Source organism: Castor canadensis, chromosome 17 (genome assembly GCF_047511655.1).
Source record: "Castor canadensis chromosome 17, mCasCan1.hap1v2, whole genome shotgun sequence".
NCBI lineage: Eukaryota > Metazoa > Chordata > Mammalia > Rodentia > Castoridae > Castor > Castor canadensis.
In genome coordinates this window covers 2569456-2591957 of record NC_133402.1, presented here as the reverse complement: position 1 = coordinate 2591957, position 22502 = coordinate 2569456, and the positions used below count along the sequence as shown (strand labels likewise).

The following is a 22502-nucleotide window of genomic DNA, read 5'->3' as shown; positions in this document are numbered from 1 at the left end:
GGCAGTGCTGGGAATTGAAGTCATTTGATAGCTTATGCTAAGCAAGAGCTCTACACTGAGCCCCACCTATCGCCCCTCAGTCTGCCCCTCCCCCTCAGGCGGTGGTGGAGTGGGGCGGGGTGAGACAGCTCCGCCCTGGGTCAGAGCTCCCATCCAGCTCAGGGGAGGTGGGATTGGTAAGAGGGCCAAAAAACATCCTCACCCCGGGTAGCACCTCAAACCTCCCTCACACTTTGTCCACAACCATTTCCTTTTTCTTTTCTGTTTCCTCTTTAGGCCGTTGCCCTGCCTCCGGCTCTTGCTCCGCCCTCCAGCCTCCCCCTTCCTCTGATTTTAGAGCATCCAGGGCCTCACTCCAGGGCAGACACCAGCTGGTCTTTGAGCAGAGGGAAGGTGACAGTTTCAGCGCAGGTCAGACCCCTGAAGATAAGACTGGGCTGGGTGGTGGGTCATCCCAGGGAGAAGGTGGGGACTCCATTCCTGAGGCCAAGGACTCTCTGGGGTGGTGTCGGGGATGCTTCTGAGATACTTTTCCTCTCACCTGTCCCTTCCCACCAGGCTCCAGGCCCTGGAACTCTGAGCTGCCATGTGCTACTCCAAGGTGAGTGAGAGTAGGTGATGGCGATGGCCTGGGAGGGCATGTGCCACACTGTGTCCAGCTGACTCTGTCTGATTCTCCCTGGTCTAGGAGGGAGATCCTAGGGAATGGGGAGAAATGGGCTTCCCAAGCAAGGGACCTGTGCAGTCACAGTCCCAGCTCAGGATGGCCAGCTTGCTAGGTGAAAGCAATGACATGGGACTAGCCTTGGGAGAGGAGCGTCCTGGCATTCTGAGTGATTACTGAACAGAGGCCACAGCTTCTTTTTCTCCTAGTCCTTCAACTTACATAGCAGGTCCTGGTTGTAGGGACAGACTCTGCCCTAGGAAGTATATTGTGGGGGGCTTCTCTGTGTGAGTATGAGAAAAGGCAGTCAGGGGCGCTGCCTAACAAGTAATGTAGTTAAGGGAAAAGGATGGACCTGCAGGTCAATTTGCCATCAGGACAATCCAGATCAGATGTCCCCAAGACAGAAAGTGATCCCCTGGAGACTCTGAAATCCAATTGGAAAGGCCATTCCCCATGTGTACTCGGGGTGGAGGAAGGGGGTTCTGGGTTCTCATTTGGGACCCAAGAGGGAGAAGAATCAGGCCTGGGGACACAGCAGTGCATCTCTTCACAGTTCCAGTCTTTAGGCAGAAGCTGATATCCTAGGTCAACATGCCAGAAATGGATGGATGGATCAATGCGCGTCAGGCTCCAGGGCACAGGCCCCCCCAGCCTCGGAACAGTTGGGTGTGGGTTGGGGGCTCCCTTGTGCTTGCTCGTGCCTCACGCTGCACAGATCCCCGCAGACCACAAACTTCTCGGTTTACTCATGTGGCAGGCGATTATTCTGGTAGGGTCAGAGAGTCCCAGGAGACTAAGGGGGGTGTCTGTATCCCCATCATCTTGAGGACAGAGAGGAGATCCCAGGCATCTGATCCCCAGGACCTGGATAGAGTAAGTAAGTTAGGGGTAAGTGCGGGAGCTGAGAACAGACAGAGGACTGAAGACAATGTTCAAAGTGAACGAGGCCCCAGCTTGATGTGATTTTTCCCTAACAGGTCGTGTCACGTGTATCACAACTTAAGGTAAGCTTTGTCCTTGTTCCTCCCCAGAGCTTAACCTCAGGACTGAGGCTTGCCAGGTTATGTGGGCTGGGCTCGTGGCTCTCTGGTACTGCCCTGGACCATTGCAGCCACCGTGGGACCAGGCAAAGGGAGTGTGTCTGTAGCTAGGCTCCCTTCTCTCCCCAGGACAGTATTAATGAGAACCTGCTGGATGCCCTCGATCTTCTTCATGAGAGCAACAGCCCAGTGAGTTTGAGGCGGCTCCCGGCCAAGCCCTCCTTCCTTGCTTTCTCCAGGTTCATGGGCAGGCCTGTTTGCACACAGCCCCTCAAAGCTAAGGTGGAGTTCTCAGGGGTGGCTGCCTCATTACCATCCCTGAGCCCCCCACTGCACACAGTGCCAGAGCCTTTCACTAATGTAGTACATGATGGAACCCAGAGGGGCTGCGGTGGGCTCAGACTGACAGTGACCAAGCACTGACACCCATTGTGTCTAGGCCATGGAAGGGTTTTGAGGGCTGGGGCAGCTGGGGAAAGTCCCTTGTGCCTGTGCAGCTCTGTTGACAGGAAGCCAGCTGTGGGCTCCTGTCCGATGATTCACGTAGAGGCTTGGAAGCCTTGGTGGGGGCAGTGCCTGAGCTGCACACCGTGAGCCGTCCAGACCCTGACAGCCTCCATGCTTCCAGGACTCCACTTCTCTCCCTCCTCGGGTGAAGCTGGAGTTACGTCAAAGAATCCAGGGTGGCTCTGGCTCCTTCTCTGAAGATGAGGATCTTGAGAGCCTGACATCCCAGAATGGTGGACATAAGGTGCTGAGATGGTTCCAGGGACGCTGGTGTGACTGGATATTCCCCATCCCCCCCTGCCCAGCACAAATTCCTCCCTCCACAGCTCTCACCTGGGGCCACAGAGGGTGCTGGAACAATGTGGGCCTGGCACCTTCCAGGGCCATCTTCATCCTTCATGTGCCTGGGTGCCGTGTGCCTGTGACTGGGTGTGTGCGTGACAGAGCGTGTATGTGGCTTGTCTGGGGTGGAGGGAGAAGGTCACATAAGGCCTGAGTGTCCCTGTTCTTTCCACAGATGAAAAATGCCTCCTTGGAGACTGTTAAATCCAAAATGGTGAGGCAGTTAGTTCCCCATGTGCACTTGATGTGGTGGGAGGGGGTCCTGGTCCTCACTGTGTGATGCTGAGGAGGTTCTGGCCAGGTACTCAGGAGGGAGAAGGATCAGGCCTGTTAACCCAATTCTGCATCTCTTTCAGAAACTGGAATTCCAGACATTCCTTGATGATATCACAGATTTGTTCTCAGAAAATGGAGATGTGAGTCAATTTACCATCAGCCTCCATGACACATGTCCCCACCCTCAGCCTCTGCACAATTGGGTGTGGGTCGGGGGCTCCCTCATGCTTGCTCGTGCCTCACACCACACAGATCCCTGCAGTCCACCAACTTCTCAGTTCACAATTTGTGGCAAATAATCTTCCAGGTGAGGTCTGAAGGCTGAGGGAAACTGGGGAGGGTCCCCATCCTATAGCACACTGAGAAACAGCAGGGATGCCAGGGTTGGGCAGGACACAGTTAATGGACAAGTGTGGGGACCCAGAACAGGCAGGTGCTTGAGCTCAAGAGTAAGGTGAGGGGCCTGGCACCATTGGCACACAGCTGTAATCCTAGCTACTCAGGAGGCAGAGATCAGGAGGAAGGAGTTTCGAAGCCAGCCCAGGCAAATAGTTCTTGAGACCCTATCTCGAAAAAACCCCAAACAAAACATGTCTGTGGCTCAAGCACCTGCCTAGCAAGCATGAAGTCCTGAGTTCAAAACCTAGTGCCAAAAAAAAAAAATGTCTGATTGAACACCTGTGATTCTTTTTACACCAGGCTAATTTTTGGGACAAGATGCTGAAATGTTTCCAGGAGATGCTTCATTGGGTGAAGAAGAAGTGGCTGGAGGTGCTGGCCTGGGTGAAACAGACCCTGGGCAGAGCACTGGAGGCCATTTGTAACACATTCAAGACTTTCCTGAATTGTCTGGCAGAGTTCTTCCAATGGTTCCAGTGAGACTATCTAGATCCAGACCACAATCAAGACACCTAAGAACCCTGGAATCGTCACCTCTTACAATGAATGTCCTAAAGTGACCTCTGTCCTCCTGCTCAGGCTCTGTGCTTGCTTTACTCTGCCTCATCTCTGTCCCTCAGCTCCTTCCTGGGCCCCCTCGTCCATGCCCTCCCTCCCACTCTGCTTTCCCTCTGCAAGGTTGGCTCATTGCTTTTGCTCTGTTGTCTTTAATAAAAGCTTCTTTAAAGGAATCAACTTCCCAATTTAAGTGTTCTATGACATTCAGTTACACGGTGGGACCTGGGGGGTACTGAGGCAGGGGATCAGTGGACATAGGCAGACCTTTGGGTCAGATGACCTATTCTGGGCTTGTATCTTTAGATGAGCAACAATGAACCACATCACCTCTAATAGATATTCATGGTGTCACTGGTCACTGTAATCCTGTGTTTGTGGAGTGACTGCAGGACTTCAGCCTGGCACTGTTCTCACAGTGCCTGAAACATAATGGGTGTCCAGTGAACACCCAGCCCTGCAGCAGAGCAGACCTCAGCCTGAGGGGCCCTGCCCTGTCGTTGCTCATCTGGCACAGGGGACATGCTGTGTATTTCATCTCTTTTCTTTCTCTCCTCCTTTTGCTCTCCTTCCTTCCTTCCTTTTTTTTTTTTTTTTTTTTGGTTGGGGTTTGAACTCACAACTTACACCTTGAGCCAATCAGCCATCCTTTTTGTGATGGGTTTTTGAGATAGGGTCTCTCAAAATATTTGCCTGGGTTTGGCTTGGAACAGTGACCCTCCTGATCTCTGCCTCCTGAGTAGCTAGGATTACAGGCATGAGCCATCTTCTTTTTCTTTGGGTTTGAGACAGGGTCTCACTATGTAGCTCAGGCTGACCTTGATCTCATGATCCTCCTACTTCAACCACACCCCCAAGTATGTATAGCCTGCACTAATAAGACAGGAGGATTGCAAGTTCAAGGCCAGCCTGATCTGCATGAGATGGAGAGGAGAGTGAAGAGAGGAGAAAATCTGCCCTTGAGCCATCACTCCACAAGCCCCATCTCCCTATCCCCCAAAATCTCCAGTTAACCCATTACCTACTTTCTGTCTCTGTGGACTTGCCTGTTCTGGACATTTCATATGAGTGGAATCATACAATACATGGCCTTTTGTGTCTTGCTTCTTTCACCAAGTCAGTGCTTAAAGTCCATCCTTATTGTATGATAGTGTTACATTCCTTTTTATAGTAGACTATCATCCCACCCTACAGATTGACCCTTGTTTTTAAACCCGGTTGTCCATTGAAGGATGTGTGGGTTGTTTCCTCTTATAATAATTTAGCTATGAGCATTCGTATGCATATTTCTTTTTTTCTGTGGCACTGAGGTTTGAACTCAGGGCTTCATGCTTCCTAGGCTGGCGCTCCATCACTTAAGCCACTCCAACAGCTCTGTTTTGTGTTGGGTATTTTCAAGATAGGGTCTCTCCAACTATTTGCTCAGGCGGTCTTTGAATCTCAATCCTCCTGAGTAGCTAGGATTACAGACCTGATTCACTGGTGTCTGGCAACCATTCTTATTATCATCTGACCTTTTTGTGTAGGTTCAATAAAAGACTAATAGCTAGAGGAGTTTACATGTACCTTCTAAAATACCAATTCACAAGGGTCATCTTTCTTCTGGCTGTCTCCTCAATCAACTTTTAGTTCTCTCTCTGCTTTCCCCTCCCCCTGTTCCTACTTCAGAGGTCCCATCTCCATCAACCCTGGATCCCAGCTTCTCCTGCAAAGCAATGAGTTAGGTCTGTCCAGTTCCTGCCACCAAACCTCACCCCAGGTCCATCAATGTTCAGGAGAAAGGAAACGCTTCCTCTAATCATTTTATTCTCCTCCTGGTTGGGGTTTAGCTTCCTTCTGTTACTTGGAGAAGAACCAACAGAGGCCCAGATGGCTCCCTAGTAAATTAGAACTGTCAGATCAACGGACTGGTCAATGACACTTGGATCTTGTCTTCCTGCTGATCTGGGTACCAAGAACAGCTGGCGGCAACTTCCCCTGGCTGCTGGAAGTGGTGCTCACAGCCTAGGCTCCTGGACACACTGTGGTACCACTGAGGTTATATGGCAACTGCAAAGTGGCCCACCAAGTGACTCCACCCATGGTGAGTGGATACCTCTCAACTAAGGCCACAGCCTGTAAGAACATAAGAAAAGATGGGTCCCTAGGAGAGAGGGCACAGCAGAGCCACAGCAATGCCACGAGACAGCCAGCCCCCTGGCCCATCAGGGCATAATGGCCCCACATCTGATAATGCAATTCCTGACCCTCTGAGTGGGGATTTAGGGTAAGGGAACGGGGTTTGTATTTTTAAATTCCCACTGAGTGATTCTGATATGGATATTCCAGAAGCACAGTTCCAGAAGCAATCTGTGGGGAAACTGGGGTGAAGGAGCGCTTCAGGTTTAGTCACTCCTTAATCTTAGAACTCAGAACTCCCTCCACGAGTGCTGAAGTGGCAACAATCACCCAACTGAGAAGATTCTGCCCATGTCTTCCCAGTAGCCCTGGGCCCATGGGAGCCAATCTGTTCTAGAAGGAAGCTGCCTTCACTCCAGTGGCAGCAGAGAGATGGTGCTCAACATAGGGTAGTGTGCAACAGAATAGGGGCAGTTCTAGACTCAGGATGGTGACCAAGCTGTGTGGCCTGGAGGGAGGGTGACTGGAAACAAGGTCAACAGGGCCCGACCTGGGAAGGGTCATCTCTTCAGGGGACTACTACTAATGACCAGGACTTAAAGCAGGACACCTCCTTCAGGGGAGGTGTCCAGGCTTAGTCCCCCTGAACACCACGTGCCAGGGACTGCAATGGGTCACCATAGGAGCAGAACAGCGTGAGAAGGCTCGAGGACGCTCAAAGCAGTGGTGGGAGGGGCTTGGTTCAATGTCCTGACCTGGCCAGTCCTCTAATGACCCAATCAGACGCCAACCACTATTGCTAGCGGGATGAGGGCTGGAAGAGCCCATGGACTGTGTTCAGAAAAGCCCAGGCTCTTCTGAGAAAAGGTGGGTGGTCATGCTGGAGTAGCACACGACTGGGGATAGGACTGTGATCTGGCAAGAGGGTGGACAGAGCACTCCTGCGACTAATGCACCCGCTTAGGTCAGCCACTCGCCCACAACTGTTCCCTGGTCTTCCAGCCCTTGGTCCGCACCGCCCCCTGGTGGCCGCCCGGGCCAAGCGTTATGCGCAGGCGCTGACAGTGGCCATAGCCCTCGGGTGCCCCCTGGCGGCAGGATCCGCCCTGCAGGTGTCCACCGAGCCAGGATGCCACAGTCCCTCTGCGAGGAATCAGTCCAGCTCCGTGCCCAAGGGACTTCCGCGGCGAGAACAGACGAAGGGGGCTCGGCAGCGCCTCACAATCCCACACCTCGTCCAGCGGTGGGAGATTCTGGCCCCCTTCCGTGACATCTTCCGCTCAGGATGTCCACGCCTTAGCAGGAGGCGACGCCCCCAGCCAGCAGGGCCAGGAGGGGCAGCAGGAAGGTCGTGGGCTGCGACCCCGCCGCCTGATTGATCTCGCACTGACAATCGCAGTTTCCGGGCTTGGGGGTCTCTTTGGGGGGATTGGGGGCGGGGCAGTCCAGCCACTTGGGCCCCATGGGCTGGGGCGAGTCCGGCTCAGCCTTGACGCTGCCCTTAGCAAAGCGCCAGAAATGGAGGCCCTTGAAAAAGTAGGTGTCACCTGTGGGGGAGAAGACTCTTTAAGAGCTTGGTCGAGGCCTGTCCCTCCCTCTTCACCCCAACTACCCCAGGACAGATGGAAGTCACACCTGCCATTCTTCCCCCTTCAGGTGCCAGCAGCCCCCAGCTTCTTCCCCTGTGCTCCCCCACCTGTGTTGCTGATGGTGACATCGTCGGGGGCGGGGGGCGCCCCCTCCCAGAGGCTTAGGTCGTTTGGGTAGCCGGGATCCGGGCGCGCAGCCTCCTCGTCGTACCGCCAGTACTGCTGGCCCCGGATCAAGTAGGTCTTGCCATTGAATGGCCAGGAGAACACCGCGTCCACCTCCTCACCGGCGGGCAGCCCAAACTCCGCCAGCGGCCGCGCTGCGCCCTCTAGCTGCCGGTCCTGGAACACCCAGAACTCCGAACCTGGAGGGAGCAGGATCGATAACCAGGCCGGCTCCCCATGCCCACCCTGGCCCCCGCCGCCCCGGACCCCCACTCACCGCTGAACAGGAGGATTCTGCCATCTCGGCGCCGGGCGTAGGCGGCCTGGATGACCTTCACGTGGGTAGGCAGCCCCTCCCAGAAGCGGTGCAGCCGGGCTGGACGGGGTGACACCAGCTGACCTGAGGGCTGCAAGCGCCAGAACCAGGGACCTGCAGTGCACGAAGAGGAGGGCAGGAGGGCATGACATGGCAGGGGAGGCTTGTCCGTCCACCCCTCCTACCCTGTGTGTGCTTGAGTCTTCCCCTCCCACAAGGTGTGTGTGCCTAGGTCCACCTGGAAATCAGAAGTGTGGGGCTAGGAGCTAGCTCAAATGGTAGAGCCCTGGGTTCAATCCCCAGTACAAGAAACAAAAGAAAAAGCGAAAAGAAAAAAAAATCAAGGGGGTGGTGGACCTAGAGTGACCAACAGGACATCTCCTGGCTTGCCCAGGACTTCCCCTTTTTTTAGCCCTGAAAGTCCCATTGCCCAAGAAATGTCGCTGCCTGGTTGGATCACCCGAAGGGGGTGGGAAGCCAGGTATGCAGACCAGGGGACACCCAAAGTGACTGACCTTTGAAGAAGAAGATTTCCCCACGGATGTTTGCAATGGCATCAAAATTTCCTTCACATCGATCAGGGACAGGTGTGGAGGTGCTGGGGCGGAAAGGTGAGTGAGTCAAGGGTGAGGGGTTTCTCCATTCTTTACCCTTGACCTATGGAGTACTGCAAAGCAGAACTCTTACCATCCCCATCTTACTGAGTCGAAAGAGCTGGTCACCCAAGGTCACACCGCTGGTGGGAGACTTACCTGTCGGGGGGCAGGACTGGGGGCCGGGGAAGAGGAGTCAGGGGTTTCCTGGTAGGCCTGTCATATGGAGGGTGGGTTGCTTTCCCTGTGGGGAGAGTTATGCAAATGTGGGTTCTGTGGCCCTGCTGCAGAGGCCACAGGGAAGCCACAAGCAGGGCCGATACAGGGCAGGTCCCCCCACTCGCCATACCATAGAGCTGCAGCAGACCATCACGATCATCCTGGGACAGGCGGTACTTTCCAGGATCGCCCACTGGGCCCTGGTAGAAGGGCCTCATGATGGAGTTGGGTGCCGAGGAGTGGCCCAAGCCCAGGGCATGGCCGAACTCATGAACGGCCACCGCAAACAGGTCGATTCCCTCACCATCTGGGGAAGGGGGACAGTGGACTCATGCTGAGGGCACCCCACACCAGGAAAGAAAGCCTGGGGAGGGAAGAGCCAGGAAATGCTCGGAAGCGGACCCCAGTCTCCTCTGCCTGGCCCTTCCTTGAGCCCTGACGTTATCCCTATCACACCCCCAGCCCCTTTGTTCTGCTTTTCTTCTAAGATGGTACTTTGCTAACTTTGCCTTGGAACTCTGGAGCCTCTTGCTTCTGCCTCCCTAGTAGCTGGGATTATAGATGTGCACCACAGCTGTCCCATTCGGCAGGTATTTTTGAGTAGCCCTGTTTGGCAGTGTTGACACTGGAATACAGTGCTGAAGGGACCCATAGGAAAGACAAAAGAAGGTTGGCAGAATGGCTTGAGTGGCAGAGCGCCTGCCTAGCAAGCGTGAGGCCCTCAGTTCAAGCCCCAGTACTGCCATATAGCCTTCCGCCAGGAAGGGAAGACTACGCACATAGAAACTTGGGGGTACAGGAATCCTAAGTGCATGTGTCTCTCTAGGGAGCCCCAGCCCTTGGTGCATCCCCTTGTTTCAGCTCAAGTCCCCCACCCAAACCTCTCTCTAGCCCCTCCCCCTGGGTCTCTCCTACTCCCTTCTCCCCTCCTCTCCTTAGGCCCACATTCCCAGATCCTCCAGCTCCCTCCCTCATCTCCTCTGCCCACAACCTCCTCCTCTCTAGGGTCCTTGCCCCTCCCCGCACTGGCCTTCCTCCATTTCCTCTGGAACACAGAGGTCCCCTCAATAGGCACTCTCAGACCACAGACTGCTGCCTCAGCGCCCAGCCTCACTCACAGCCTCTTCCCACACTGCAGGTTTCCCTCGGGGATCCAGCCTGGGCAGGACAGGGCCTCTTCCTGATTGGTCCTCATCGATTGAGGTCTGGCTCCAGCCAGTGAGAGGCCCCACCCAGAAGAGTCTAAGACAGTGACAGAACTGGGCAACTTGTCAGTGAGTCACAGACTTCTGCAGATTTTGATCTATTTCATGGAAATCTCTAAGCAGAGTTAGGGGTGTTGACAGCGGGATGACTGGAAATGACATGGGGAATTGAGAAGCGACTTTCCAGGCTAGGGCCTAGCTCAAATGGTGAAGTGCTAGCAAGCAGGAGGCCTCAGTTCCAACCCAAGTACCAAGCCCAGGGGCTGCTGGCCGAGTCTAAGAGTGAAATAACTGGGCAGATCCTAAGAGGAATAGCTAACACTTGGACTCATTTACTTCTCAGACCTCTATCTCCTATTCTCATTGTCCAGGCGCTCTACCACTCCTTGTATTCTCTGTACGGAGAGAGAAGTCAGAGTCCAAGGCAGAGCTAGGATGGATGGACGCTGAGTGCGTCCTGCCTTCAGACATGCCTGCTCAAACTGCACATGAATGAAGAATTTCCGTGTTGGTGGTGGGTCTATTTATTGCTCTAAATCCTTTTCTGAGAAGTCAGAGGAAGTTTGGTGTCTCAATCACGTAGATCTCCTTTTTCTCTCACTTTCTTTCCTTGCCTCGCCTCACACAAGACTTCCGGGCCAGGCATCCCTTCCTGAACCCTTCTCACGCTATGTAGCTGGGGGAGATTACATGAGCTGCAGGCCCAGCCCCATAGAGTCCTGTGGCAGTGTGCAGGTGCCCTGGCTCCTCCTCTCAGCCATGCCCTCTGACCCCTGCAGGCAGCAACTTGGCTCTGTTCCAGGTCCACAGCCCCTCAAAGCTATGATTCAGCCCCATTCTGCACCTTCAAGTGACAAATGCTGACAAGTGTGTCACCTATTTCATCAAGATAGCAAGACAGGCAGTGCACTAGAACCTGTAACTTCTGGTGCACCCATGCCCACCTCTTTTTTTTTTTTTAACTGGGCAGATGCTCTACCACTTGAGCCACTCCATCAGTCCTTTTCTGTGTTGGGTATTTTCAAGAACTGTTTCCCTGGACTGGCTTCCAATCTCAATCCTCCTGATCTCTGCCCCCTGAGTAGCTAGGATTGCAGGTGTGAGCCACCAGTGCCCAGCTGCCGTGCGCATCTCTTTCCTCTTGTCCTGTCCTGTGTGAGGACCCTGCCTCACTCAGTGACTCTAAGACAAGGACAATGTCCCACCCATCTGTTGGTCCATGAATCTATGCATCCATACCCCACCCTTTCTTTCACCCCACCTGATATTCATGACTCCCTCCCTAGACACTCTCCAAACCTGGCTGGTACCTGGGCTTCCCAGCCACACTGCTCTCTGCCCTTCCTCCCCCAGTGCTAAGTTCCTCAGTTGGTGATCTAAACCACCCATTCTTCACTTCCTCCCCTCCTCTCCTGCCTAACCCCACTGCAGTTTGGGATTCTTCCTCCACCCATAGAGCCTGTAGGCATAGAAAAGTCATTTGTTCCCAGATGACCAAATTCAGGCTCTGTAACTTACTGGACTTGTTTGCTGCACTGACCACTTCCTCCTTCACTTTTGTTCTTTTTTTTTTTTTTTTTTTTTTGTGCAGTACTGGGGTTTGAACTCAGGGCCTACTCTTTGAGCCATTCCACCAGCCCTTTTTGTAATGGGTTTTTTTCAAGATAGGGTCTCTGGAACTATTTGCCTAGTCTGGCTTTGAACTGAGATCCTCCTGATCTCTGCCTCCTGAGTAGCTAGGATTACAGACACTTCGCTTTAGTTCTTTCTCCATATCCATTAATTCCTCCTTTCCAGCAGTGAGCTTCGGGGCTCTCTATGGCTCTATACCAGATGTTTGTAGTCTATACTTCCCTCCCTGTGACTGAATTTCAAATCTGCCCCCAGGCCTAGTTCTGGCAGCCCCACACTGCACTAAAGCCTGCAAACCACACTGTCAGCAGGTACTGTTTTTTTTCTTCCTTCCTTTTTTTTGGGGGGGGGGAGGTAGGACCAAGGTTTGAACTCAGGGCTCCTCCCTTGCAAAGCAGGTGCTTTACCACTTGAGTCACACCTCCAGTCCATTTTGCTTGGATTGCTTTGGAGATGGTGTTCTCTCAGACTGTTCTCCTGGCTGGCCCTGAATCTCAATCCTCTCAGTTTCACCCTCCCAAGGAGCTAGGACTAGAGATGAGAGCCACAGCACCTGGCTCAGCAGGCACTGTTTTCAGTCGAGGAAACTGAGGGCCAGGAGGCTAAGTAACTAGTACAGGTTACAGGTTACAGCTTCAAACCTACCTGCTTCAGCTGGGAGTGTAGCTTAGTAGTAGAGGCCTTGCCTAGCTCGCAAGAAAACCTGGGGTCCATTCACCGTACCACAAAACAAACAAACAAACAAAAACAACAGCAGCCTGCCTCCTTAATGCTGCAGGACTCGAGGTCTGGATGCAGTCTGTGACTGGCTGAGGACTCCTGACAGGGCGTGGGCTCCAGCCCCGCTGCCCCCTGCCACATAGCCTACAGCCAATGATACAGGCCTGGGAAGAGCTGGCCCGGCCCCAGGCTGCTCCGGGGTTGATCTCTGTGGGACCAGGCTCCTCTCCAGTTGAAACCACATCCTTGCTCAGCTTCTCACCCTCTCCTGCTTCTCCTTCCCCGGAGTGCATGCTCCTGAGAAACTGCTTGCACAGGAATTTCCATCTGGAGCTCCACTTCTGTGGAACCTGACCCAAGACGGAGGAGTCCAAGCTCTAGAGCAAGATGCTCAGTGCTCCGTGCACGGAACGTCTGGGTCCTGCTGCTCTTTCTCCATCTCTGTTCATTCCTCCTGCCCCCACGTGCACTAACAGCAGCCATCCTCCAGGACCCTGAGCTGGACCCTGGATGTCATCCTATCCTCCTCTTCTCCCTTGTCCCCAGATCCCAATCTGTGCCCATTCTAACTGACTTCCCTCAGAAGTCACCATCTCTTGCCTGGACCCTGTGGTAGCCTCCCGTCTCCCTGCCTCTACCCACCTCCCCACTACCCCCTGCCACCAGGGATATTTCTAGAATAAATGAGAGACTTCAGAACCCTGTTGTCTGAATTCTTCCACCTGCTTTCCAAGTCTCTGTAATATAGGACCTGCTATCCTCTGCAATGTCCCCCAATGCCATAGTTTTGCCTTCCAGTCTCAGATGTCCCAGCCCCAGTTTCTCCTTGATGGGTCTTCCCACCCTGTGTGGCCCTCAGCTAGCTAGCTCACGGGCTAGTGTTTTGTCAATGTGCATTCCGTAAGGCATGCATTCTGGGAGGATGGGACTTTGTCCAGTGTGTGTGTGTGTGTGTGTGTGTGTGTGTGTGTGTGTGTGTGTGTGTTTTGAAACAGGGTCTTGTTATGTAGCCCAGGCAGGCTAGAAGTCACCATCCTCTCACCTCAGCCTCTCAAGTGCTGGAATTATAGGTGTGTACCACCACATTGGCACATGTGAATATATTGAATGAATTGAGTCACCCCTTCCAGGGAGCCTCCCTGGCTCAAGTGCTTTGGGTCAACCCCTCCAGGCTTGAGGACTTCCTCTGCTGTGTGTGGGCAGTTGTGTCACTGTGTAGATAGTAACTGCCAGTCATTGTTCCACCTAAGTTGCTAGATAGAGACATGGTTTGGCCTCTGTAGGGCCAGCTCAGAGCTCAGCACTCAATGGGCCTCTGTGGTGGTTGCTTTTATGTGCCAGTTTTGCTGTGGACGTATTTTGGAGATTTAACTACAGAGTCACATGAATGTGGATGAGAGGTGTCCAATTAGCTGAAGCCATAAGATCAAAAACAGGTTGTGAAGGGAAGGAATTCTACCTCAAGACTGTAATAGAAATCCTGCCTGAGTTTTCCTCCTGCTCTACACATTTTAGCCTTGCTAACTAACCCCAAAAATTCCCATTTGTGTGTGTGTGTGTGTTTGTGTGTGTGTGTGTGTGCACATGGGGGGGGTGCTAGGGATGGAACCCAGGACCTTGTGCTAGGCAAGTGCTCTACCACCAAACTACACACCCAGCCCCCAAATAAACCTCTTTACACACACACACACACCCACACACACACACCCCACATACACATCGTAATGGCCCAGTTTCTCTGGTGACCCCCAAGGGATGCAGCCTCATCAATCAATTGATTAAAAGCTGGTTCTTCAGGACAGACAGACCTGGAGAGGGGGGTCCCTCTGAAGATGGGAGATTTTACCTTTTGACCCAAAGGTCCAGGTCTCCTCATCATCGAAGTGGGTGTCCCCAGAGATGGGGTGCTCCCCAGGGAAGAAGGCGTGGGCCAGGGTGCCACCCTGCCCATCAAAGGGGTAGCTGTCCTGGTGGTAGGCCCGGGCAAAGTCGATGAGGATGTCAGGTTCCTGGTGCCAAGACTCCACCTCCTGGAATGTGAGGCCTGACTCCACGCCCCACACGGCCAGGGCATAGCTCATGAGTGTCCGCACCGTCTGCTGGCTCAGCTGGGAGCTCTGGGGGAACGACTGGACCCTGGGGAAAGACAAGGGGGCAGGAGGTCATGGGGGGAGAGGGCTGCCGTGCAAGGCTGCTGGTCCAGGGGAAGGAGGGTGGCCCGGGGACCTACCTCCAGGTCAGAGTTCGCTTCTTCCACATGCTGCCGCTCAGAGCATAGCGGCGACGACGCCTGACCAGCCCTGCAGACCCCAGCACATCGGGCAGGGAGCAGCGGGGCTTGTGCATGGTGGCTATTGTCACGGGGTCTGTGGGAGACAGTGGGGGAGGGGAGGCGGGGCAGTGAGCAAGAGCACAGCCTATCTAATCAAGGCACCTGAGTACCTGAGTTTCTTTCTTTCTTTCTTTGGGTTCGTTTTTTCTTCTTTTTAGATAGGCCAGGCTGGCCTCTGACTCATGAGCCTCCCACCTCTGCCTTCTGAGTGCTGGGATTACAGGTGTACACCACCGTGCCTGGTACCAGCTAACTTTCTACTTGGAGAAAATGAGACTTAGAGAGGTTAAGAAACTTGCCCAAGAATGCCCCACAGCCTGGATTTGAGCCCAGGCAGTCGCTGTGAAAACCAGTTCATGCTAGACTATTACCACTGACCTAGTGAGCGGTGCCCTCTCTATCTGGCTCTGGGTGCACTTGCTACTCCTGGGGGCACTTGGAGGGTCAAGCCTGAGCCCCAGCAGGGGAATTCTCTAGAAAGGAGCTCAGGGATGGGGTGAGGCCCCTCCCTTTGAGGTCAGAACCCTCTGAGAGGCAGTCTCCTTCCCTGAGGCTGCCTTACTTCATGCATTGCCCTCAAGTCCCCATGGGGTGCTGGTCAAATCCAAAGTCCCCAGGCCAGTAGGGGTCCTTGGTTCCCCTGTAGCAGGCCACCCCTTCCTGGGTTATTTCTACTGGAATCCCCTTTTCTAGCTCAGCCCATTCTCAGCAGTCACTCCATCTTCAAATTAAGGTCAAACCACATTGCTTTGGGTGACAAATAGTAACTAAAATCGTCCAGATGCCAGGCACTGCTCTAGGCTGTTTCTAGAGTGAACAGCACAGGAAGAAGAAGAAAATAAAAATCTTCCTTTGTAGCTTGCCAGAATCTGTTAAGCTCCCTCTTCTTCCCCATTAGACTCCATAGAGAAACCCTCAGCATTGTGTCCAAAACTTACATCCTGAATTCAAATGCTTCTGGCTACATCCCCACCCCTACTCCAGGCCACCAGCCTCTCTTGCTAGAGTGAGTGCTACAACTGCCTTCTTCCTGTTTTCTTCCAGCTCCCCACCCTCCACTCTCCATCAGCAACTGCTTAAAACTGAAAATCAGAGCTGGCACGATGGTACATGCCTATAATCCCAGCTACTCAGGGAGGCTGAGGCAGAAGGATCACAAGACCAGTCTAGGCAACAGAGAAAGACTCCCATCTCAAAACAAAAGCCCTGCAAATCAGATGGAGTTGCTTCCTTCCTTCAAACTCTCCCCTGCTTTCTCATCATCCTTGGACTCAAACCCAAACAATTTTCAGGGTCATCTATCAGGACCTTGCCCAAGCCCCTCAGCCCACCTTTCACTCCAGGCTCACAAAGTATGACTACCACAGCCTTTGCACTTGTTGGGACATTTTCTCACACATCTTCCTGTGCCTCCTCCTCTTTGTGGTCAAAGCTCATATGCTTGTGACATCTTTCAGAGTGACCTGCCCTGACCTATCCCCAACCATTGCCTTTTCTTCAGAACACTCACCTCTGCCCAAAATCACCTTGCATATTTATGTTTTTGTCCTGTGTTTCTCTGTCCTTCAGAATATTAGCTCCATGAGAGCAGGAACCATATCTACTCCGTCCACTGCTCTAACGGTGGAGCCTGAAATGACCTGGCATGCAAGAGCTTCCTGGGGAAGGTTATGAAAGATGAATGCCTGAGGACCTCCAGGGTCGAGGCTGGAACCCGAGATCAGTATCCTCACAGCTCATCATTCCGTGCAATGCTGAGGTTTAGAGGCCGCTGGACCATGGCCAAGCTAGAGGCAGAGGCAAGATAGTACAGCGGGTGTGGGGGGGACGGGACACCTACCCATGGCACCTGTCTCAGGCAGCCCAGCAAACCTCTGCATGACCTTGACGGCGTCCTGCAGCTTCGCAAGGCTCTGCAGCTGAGCCTGGGCAGGATGGGGTGGCGGCAGGTAGCCATAGCGGGTCAGCCACTCCTAGGCCATTGGAGGGGACAAGTGAAGCTGGGAGAGTAGGACCGTGCTCTTCCTTCCCACCTCCATCCTGGAAGCCCCGCCCACCCAGAAATCCGGAGTCCCGAGCACCCAGTCCCGGATGCCCGCCCGCTTACCCCACCCCCGCTACCTTCTAGCTCTGGGTTTGCCAGTCTTAGTCTGGACCCGCTGTTGGGGACCCTGGCTCCCCAACCCAGCTACTTTCTAGACCTCCAAATCCCGGACCCAAACCTCTTGACTGGTCCAACAATCCAAGTCTTCAAACCCCATCCTCAGTCACTCTTTGGACATTTGAATCCGGCCCCCCTCCCTCCTCCAGATCCAGGAGTGGATCCAAGGAGCCCGCGGACCCCAACTCACCACGCCCAGGCTCACGTCCTGCGCCGTGGGGTTCGGGGCGCGCGCGGGCCGCGGCAGCAGCGGGAGCAGCAGCGCCAGGAGCGGCAGATGGAGCTGGAGTCCAGGCGCCCGTGGCCGCATGGCGCCCTCCACCCTGGGCAGGGTTAGGGGGACTCCCGAGGCTGACCGGGGAAGAGGTCAGGGGCACAGAGAGGATCGAGGGCCCCGGCGCAGGGTAGGAGGCGTGGATAGGAGGGGTCCGGGGTCCTGGGAAACTCGACAGGGGACTGGTACACGCGACGCCGGGATGGACCTGGGGGGGGGGGGGTGGATCCCGGGAAGGTTGAAAGGGCGCCGGAGGGGGCGGAGGTCCGGTAAACCGGTCCGTTGCGACAGCCTCTCCGGGTCCGGGTCGCGATCCTGTCCCGGCGCGAGCGGCCCCTCTTCTACCTGCGAGTGGATGGCTGGGTGGGGCGGGGAGCGCCAGACGCACCCCAATAAGCGGTAAAGGGCGCGGCTGGGGAAATGGTCCAATCTCCCCACGATCAGCAAGGAGGGGCGGGGCGGGCGGTGGCCCCCGCCCCCCGCCGGGACCCAGGGACCCTGGTCCCAGTGCTTCAAAGCCAGCGGTGCGGCCGGACGCCCGGATGGCGCGCAGATGCGCCCTCGCGCTGCTGGTCCCACGGCCTCTATCCCCAAGTTTCTCTTCCCAGGTCCTGGCTCTAGTGGACTCTCCCGAACAGGGCTCGCTTCTGCTTGCGCAGGACCGCACGGCCGGGGGAGGGGCGGCCGGGTCTCCCCTCCCCCACCCACCCCGGCCGCGCTTCCCTGGGACCCCAGGCTGCCGGCAGCCTGAGCGTCGGGGGGATTTCCGGGCAGCAGGAGGCCGGGAACCGAGCTTCCCATCCCCGCTGGGTTCCGGCCCAGGCCAACTGCGCGCGGCGCGGCTGCGGGCGGTGGGGATCATCCCCCAGCCCACGTGGCTGCGCGCGTCTCTGCCTCGGCGCACCCGGGGTCTGGCAGCTCTAAACAACAGACGCATGGGCTCCGGGACCGCTGGCCTCTCCCCGAGCCCTAGACATTGAAATCCAAAACCTCCACGCAGAAGCTCGAGCCTCTGCCGGGTGCCAGCCGCGGGGGGACAGAGGAGGGCTTGGATAAGAGACCACCTGGGGACCAGAAAGAGCTGACTCTGGCGCCGGGTGAGCCCAAGGGCAAGAGAGCCTAGGAGTGGCAGGAGGATCCGGAGAAATGAGGACCCAGGAAGGCTTCTTGGGCTGGGGCGGATACCCGAGTGTGAATTAGACGGCTCAGTCCCTGGAGCAGCCGGGAGGGGCAGCCTCGGCCCGCCCCAGCTGCATTTTAGACAAAATAAATAGCGAGCAGGATGCGCAAGCTGCAGATACAAACTAAAACATGAACGTCCTGTATGCCTCTGCTGTGGCTGCCGGCATAAAATACCACAGACCGGGCGGATTACACGGAAATTTATTTTCTCACAGTCTTGGAAACTGAAGTCCAAGTTCAAGGGACCAGTAGGGTTGGTTTGGTCCTGAGGCCTGTCCCCTGGGTTTGCAAAGGGCCACCCTCTTGCTGTCTCTTCATATGGTCATCCCTCTGTGCACGTGCACCCCCTGGGGTCTCTTCCTCCTACACCAGTCATGCAGTGCCCCAAGGTCTTGTTTTAACTTGATAACTCCCTTTATCGCCCTGTCATTCTGTACAGTTACATTCTCAGGTGCTGGGGTTAGAGCTTCAACGTAAGAATTGTGAGGGGGAGGGGGCTGACGGAGACGTTCAAGTGGCAAAGCGCATGCCTGACCAGTGGAGGCCCTGAGTTCAAACCCCAGTACTGCCAAAACCAAAAAACATTAGGTGGAATAGTACACCGGTGTTAATAAGCACAAGTAAGGGCTGGGGACATGGCTTCAGTGGTAGAGCACTAGCCTAGTAATTACAAAGCTCTGAGTTCAACCTCCCAGAATTGTAAGGGGAGAGGTTGGAGCGTGGCTCGAGTGGTAGAGCACCTGCCTAGCAAGAGCGAGTCCTTGAGTAGCTCCAACCCCAATACGTCAAAGAAAAAGAGAAAGAAAAACAACAACAAAACAACAAAGAGCTATCTAGCAAGCATTAGGCCCTGAGTTATAACCCCAATACTGCCAAAAGAAAGAAAGAATTGAGGGGCATAGTTCAGAATAAAACATAACATCCCATGTTTGCCATCAGACAAGCAAAAGGTAAAAAGTCTGAGGATGGGACTGGAGGTGTGGCTCAAGTGGTAGAGCACCTTCCTAGCAAGTGCAAAGCCCTACTGAGCTCAAACTCCAGTATGGAAAAAAAAAAAAAAAAGTGGGGGTCGGGAGGGACTGGGACTGGCTCAAGTAGTGAGGCAGGCTAAATTAGGGACTCAAAGAAAAAAAAACTTTGCCTCTTAGATTGACCATGCTTTGGCTCAGGAAACACCCTCATCTGGCTGGGAGCTACCCATGCCCTCCCTCCCCAATCTTGATTACTGGCTGGGAATCTCCTTCTTCTCCCCTTCCCATAGGTTATCATAGGTTTTAAAAGCACCCGCAAGGCAGGTGCGTTCTCGGCTCTTGGCTTCCGGCTTCCATCTGGGCCTCACCATGCTTCCCTTTGTATTTCCCTTCCCTAACTGAGTAAGCTCCATTTATATCCACATGTCCTGCCATGGATTCTTCCCAGTGGGATACAAAGAATTTGGAAGTCTTCTGATCACAGACTGCACCAGCTGAGATCCTGAGTGTGGCCCGGATGAAATTCTTGCTCTGCTGGAGGAGTGTTTTGTGGTTGTCCTAAGATAAGACCAGCCCTCCATCCAAAATTTGGTTGTGACTGGAGACTAATGAGAAACAGGGAGACTTTGATTACTCATTGCCTGAGAACGTGACAAGGGCTTTTTAATTTTTTTGGCAGTACTGGGGTTTGAACTCAGGACCTTACAGTTGAGCACTGTTGGCTGTAATCCTAGCTACTCAGAAGGCTGATGGAGGGGAGGATCGAGGCAAATAGCTCAAGAGGCCCCCATCTCCAAAATAGGCTGGAGGTGTGACCCAAGAGGTAGAGTACCTGCTTTGCAAATGTGAAGCCCTGAGTTCAAACTCCAACCTCACCAGGGGGGGGGGAAAATTTGTCAGCAACCAAACATCAGAAACTAGAGTTAGATTCTTTATCACAGGTGCAAATGGAAACCAGTGCTGGGGAAACCAGTTTGGCGATAGCCTTCTGTTGACCAGCCCAGCACCATCTGCCTGCAACTCCATGAAATCCCAGCAGCAAGAACCACCCAGCAGAATCCTGCTAACCCTCACAAATGTGAGAGGAAAAGAACTAAGGGCTGGGGTGTAGCTCAGTAGCACAGCACTTGCCTTGCATTCACGAAGGTTCAATCCCTTGCAAAAAGTAAGCAAAACAAATAGTTGTCTCGAGCCTCTAAGTTGTGGAGTGGTTATTACACAGGAAGAGATCCCAGAGCCCTCCACTCACTAATGCCCCCGAGATGTATGACAGGGTGGAACCCCTCCTACACATCCACAGAAATGTTCACTAAATACTGTTTATATCATGGACAAAGTGAGGTGTGGTGGTTCAAGTGGTAGAGCACTTGCCCTAGCAAGTACAAGGCCCTGAGTTCAAGCACCAGAAAAGCAAAAAAAAAAAAAAAAAGAAAGAAAGAAAAAAAATAGGTGGAAACTACACTGCCATTAATAAGCACAAAGTAAGGGCTGGGGACATGGTTTCAGTGGCAAAACACCTGCCTAGTAACCACAAAGCTCTGAATTCAACACCCAGTACTGCCAAAAAAAAAAAAAAAAAAAACTGCCTGAATTCTTTGAAATATGTGAATGTCTTGAAAGTCACATGAGAAGGCAAGGGGACTATTTTGGATTAAAATGTGATCCTTGGACAGGTGGCAAGGCTGAAGTGGTAGAGCACCTGCCTACCTAGCAACTGCAAAGCTCTGAGTTCAAACCCCAGTACAACAACAACAAAGGTTACAATTGTGCTGGGTGTGGTGGCTCAAGACAACTGGAAAACTCAAGATACAATCTGAGAAACAAACTAAAAACAAAAGGACTGGGGGTGTCGCTCATGTGCTTGTGGTCAAGCCATCACCCTGACCCCAGCCGCCATGTCACAACTGTGAGTCCAAGTGGAGGCAAGCACTGTACAACTTCTAGTTTAAAAATTTTCAAGCCCATTGATTTCACTGACACATATGACAGGGACGAATTTCAGAAACGCTATAGTAAATCAAAGAAGCATACGCAAAAGACCACATCCTGTCCATGACTTCCTTTTACAGGACATTCTGGAAGAAACAAACTCACAGTGACAGAAAGAGAATCCAGAAGTTGTCAGTGGCTGGCGGAGGCTGGAGGGGTGCTGACTGCAAAGGGGCAAGAGAAATTTGGGGACAATTTATCACAACTGTGGTGGCAATTATGCTGCTCCTAGTTTTTGTTTAGATTCATCAAATGAATCTCTTTTTGGGGGGGTGGTTGGGACTGGAGTTTTTGAATTAAGGGCTTTGCACTTGCAAAGCAGGAGCTCTATGGCTTGAGCCACATCTCCAGTCCATTTTGTTCTGGTTATTTTGGATATTGGGGTCTCAGGAATTATTTGCCCAGGCTGGCCTTGAACCTTGATCCTTCCAATCTCAGCCTCCCAAGTAGCTAGGATTACATGAGTGAACCACTGGTGCCTGGCTTCAAAAGAAACATTGAAGGCTGAGATGAGCAGTGCAGAGCACCTGCCTAGCATTACCAGCTTTCACACAAAAACAATCAAAAACCTAACATTGATGAATGTAATTATTTGTAGATTGTTCACTGTGGTGAGTAGAATTACGCCCCACTAAAGATACGTGCGAGTCTTAACTCCAAGCACCTGGCAATGTGACCTTACTTGGCAATGTGGTCTTTGCAGATGTAAGTTAAGGATCTCAAGATGAAATCATCCAGGATTTAGGGTGGGCTTTCAATCCAATGACTGATGTCTTTACCAATGAAAGGAGAGGGAGAACTAGTTGTGGTGTAATCTTAGCACTCCAGAGGCTAAGGCACAAGGACTGAGAGTTCAAGGCCAGTCTGGGCTACAGAGGAAGACCATCTCATAGAAAAAGAAAGAAAGCCAGGTGCAGTGGCTAGTGCCTGTAATCCTAGCTGCTTGAGAGGTGGAGATCAGTAGGATCAAGGTTTGAGGTCAGCCCAGACAAAAAGTTCACCAGACCTCCATCTCAACCAATAAAAGCAGGGCGTATGGTGGTGCATGCCTGTCATCCCAGCTACAAGGGAGGCTCACAATCCCAGCGTAAAAGCAAGAAGCTATCAAAAAATACCCAAAGAAGGCTGGAGGCATGGCTCAAGTTGCTAGAGTGTCTGCCCAGCAAGCACGAGGTCCTGAGTTCAAGCTCCAGTAAGAAAGAAAAGAAATGGAGCAATGAGGGGCAAGGAGAAGAAAGATTTGAATCAGA

At 53.4% G+C, this 22502-nt stretch overlaps 2 protein-coding genes across 4 annotated transcripts; one reads left to right on the top strand and one right to left on the bottom strand.

Annotated features, from left to right (window-relative positions):
• The first annotated feature begins 226 nt into the window (after positions 1 to 226).
• Il32 (interleukin 32) lies at positions 227 to 3974 on the top strand. Of its 2 annotated transcripts, XM_074059035.1 has the most exons (8): positions 234 to 411; positions 559 to 601; positions 1645 to 1671; positions 1837 to 1896; positions 2336 to 2458; positions 2732 to 2770; positions 2913 to 2972; positions 3532 to 3974. In XM_074059035.1, the coding sequence occupies exons 2-8, from the start codon at positions 587 to 589 to the stop codon at positions 3709 to 3711; spliced, it is 504 nt and encodes a 167-aa protein (XP_073915136.1). In that variant the 5' UTR covers positions 234 to 411; positions 559 to 586; the 3' UTR covers positions 3712 to 3974. The 2 variants fall into 2 exon arrangements, with proteins under 2 accessions (XP_073915137.1, XP_073915136.1); XM_074059036.1 differs by lacking the exon at positions 2732 to 2770 and having other exon boundaries at positions 227 to 411.
• A 465-nt stretch (positions 3975 to 4439) lies between these two features.
• On the bottom strand, positions 4440 to 17609 carry Mmp25 (matrix metallopeptidase 25). 2 transcript variants are annotated; one of them, XM_020171876.2, is made up of 10 exons: positions 17027 to 17609; positions 16516 to 16648; positions 14574 to 14709; positions 14190 to 14479; positions 8917 to 9093; positions 8727 to 8811; positions 8490 to 8572; positions 7936 to 8088; positions 7601 to 7858; positions 4441 to 7451 (listed from the first exon to the last, which is right to left on the bottom strand). In XM_020171876.2, exons 1-10 carry the CDS (start codon positions 17144 to 17146, stop codon positions 7201 to 7203), a joined length of 1686 nt encoding a protein of 561 aa, XP_020027465.2. In that variant the 5' UTR covers positions 17147 to 17609; the 3' UTR covers positions 4441 to 7200. The 2 variants fall into 2 exon arrangements, with proteins under 2 accessions (XP_020027467.2, XP_020027465.2); XM_020171878.2 differs by lacking the exons at positions 16516 to 16648; positions 17027 to 17609 and adding an exon at positions 16186 to 16506 and having other exon boundaries at positions 4440 to 7451.
• Positions 17610 to 22502: the final 4893 nt, after the last annotated feature.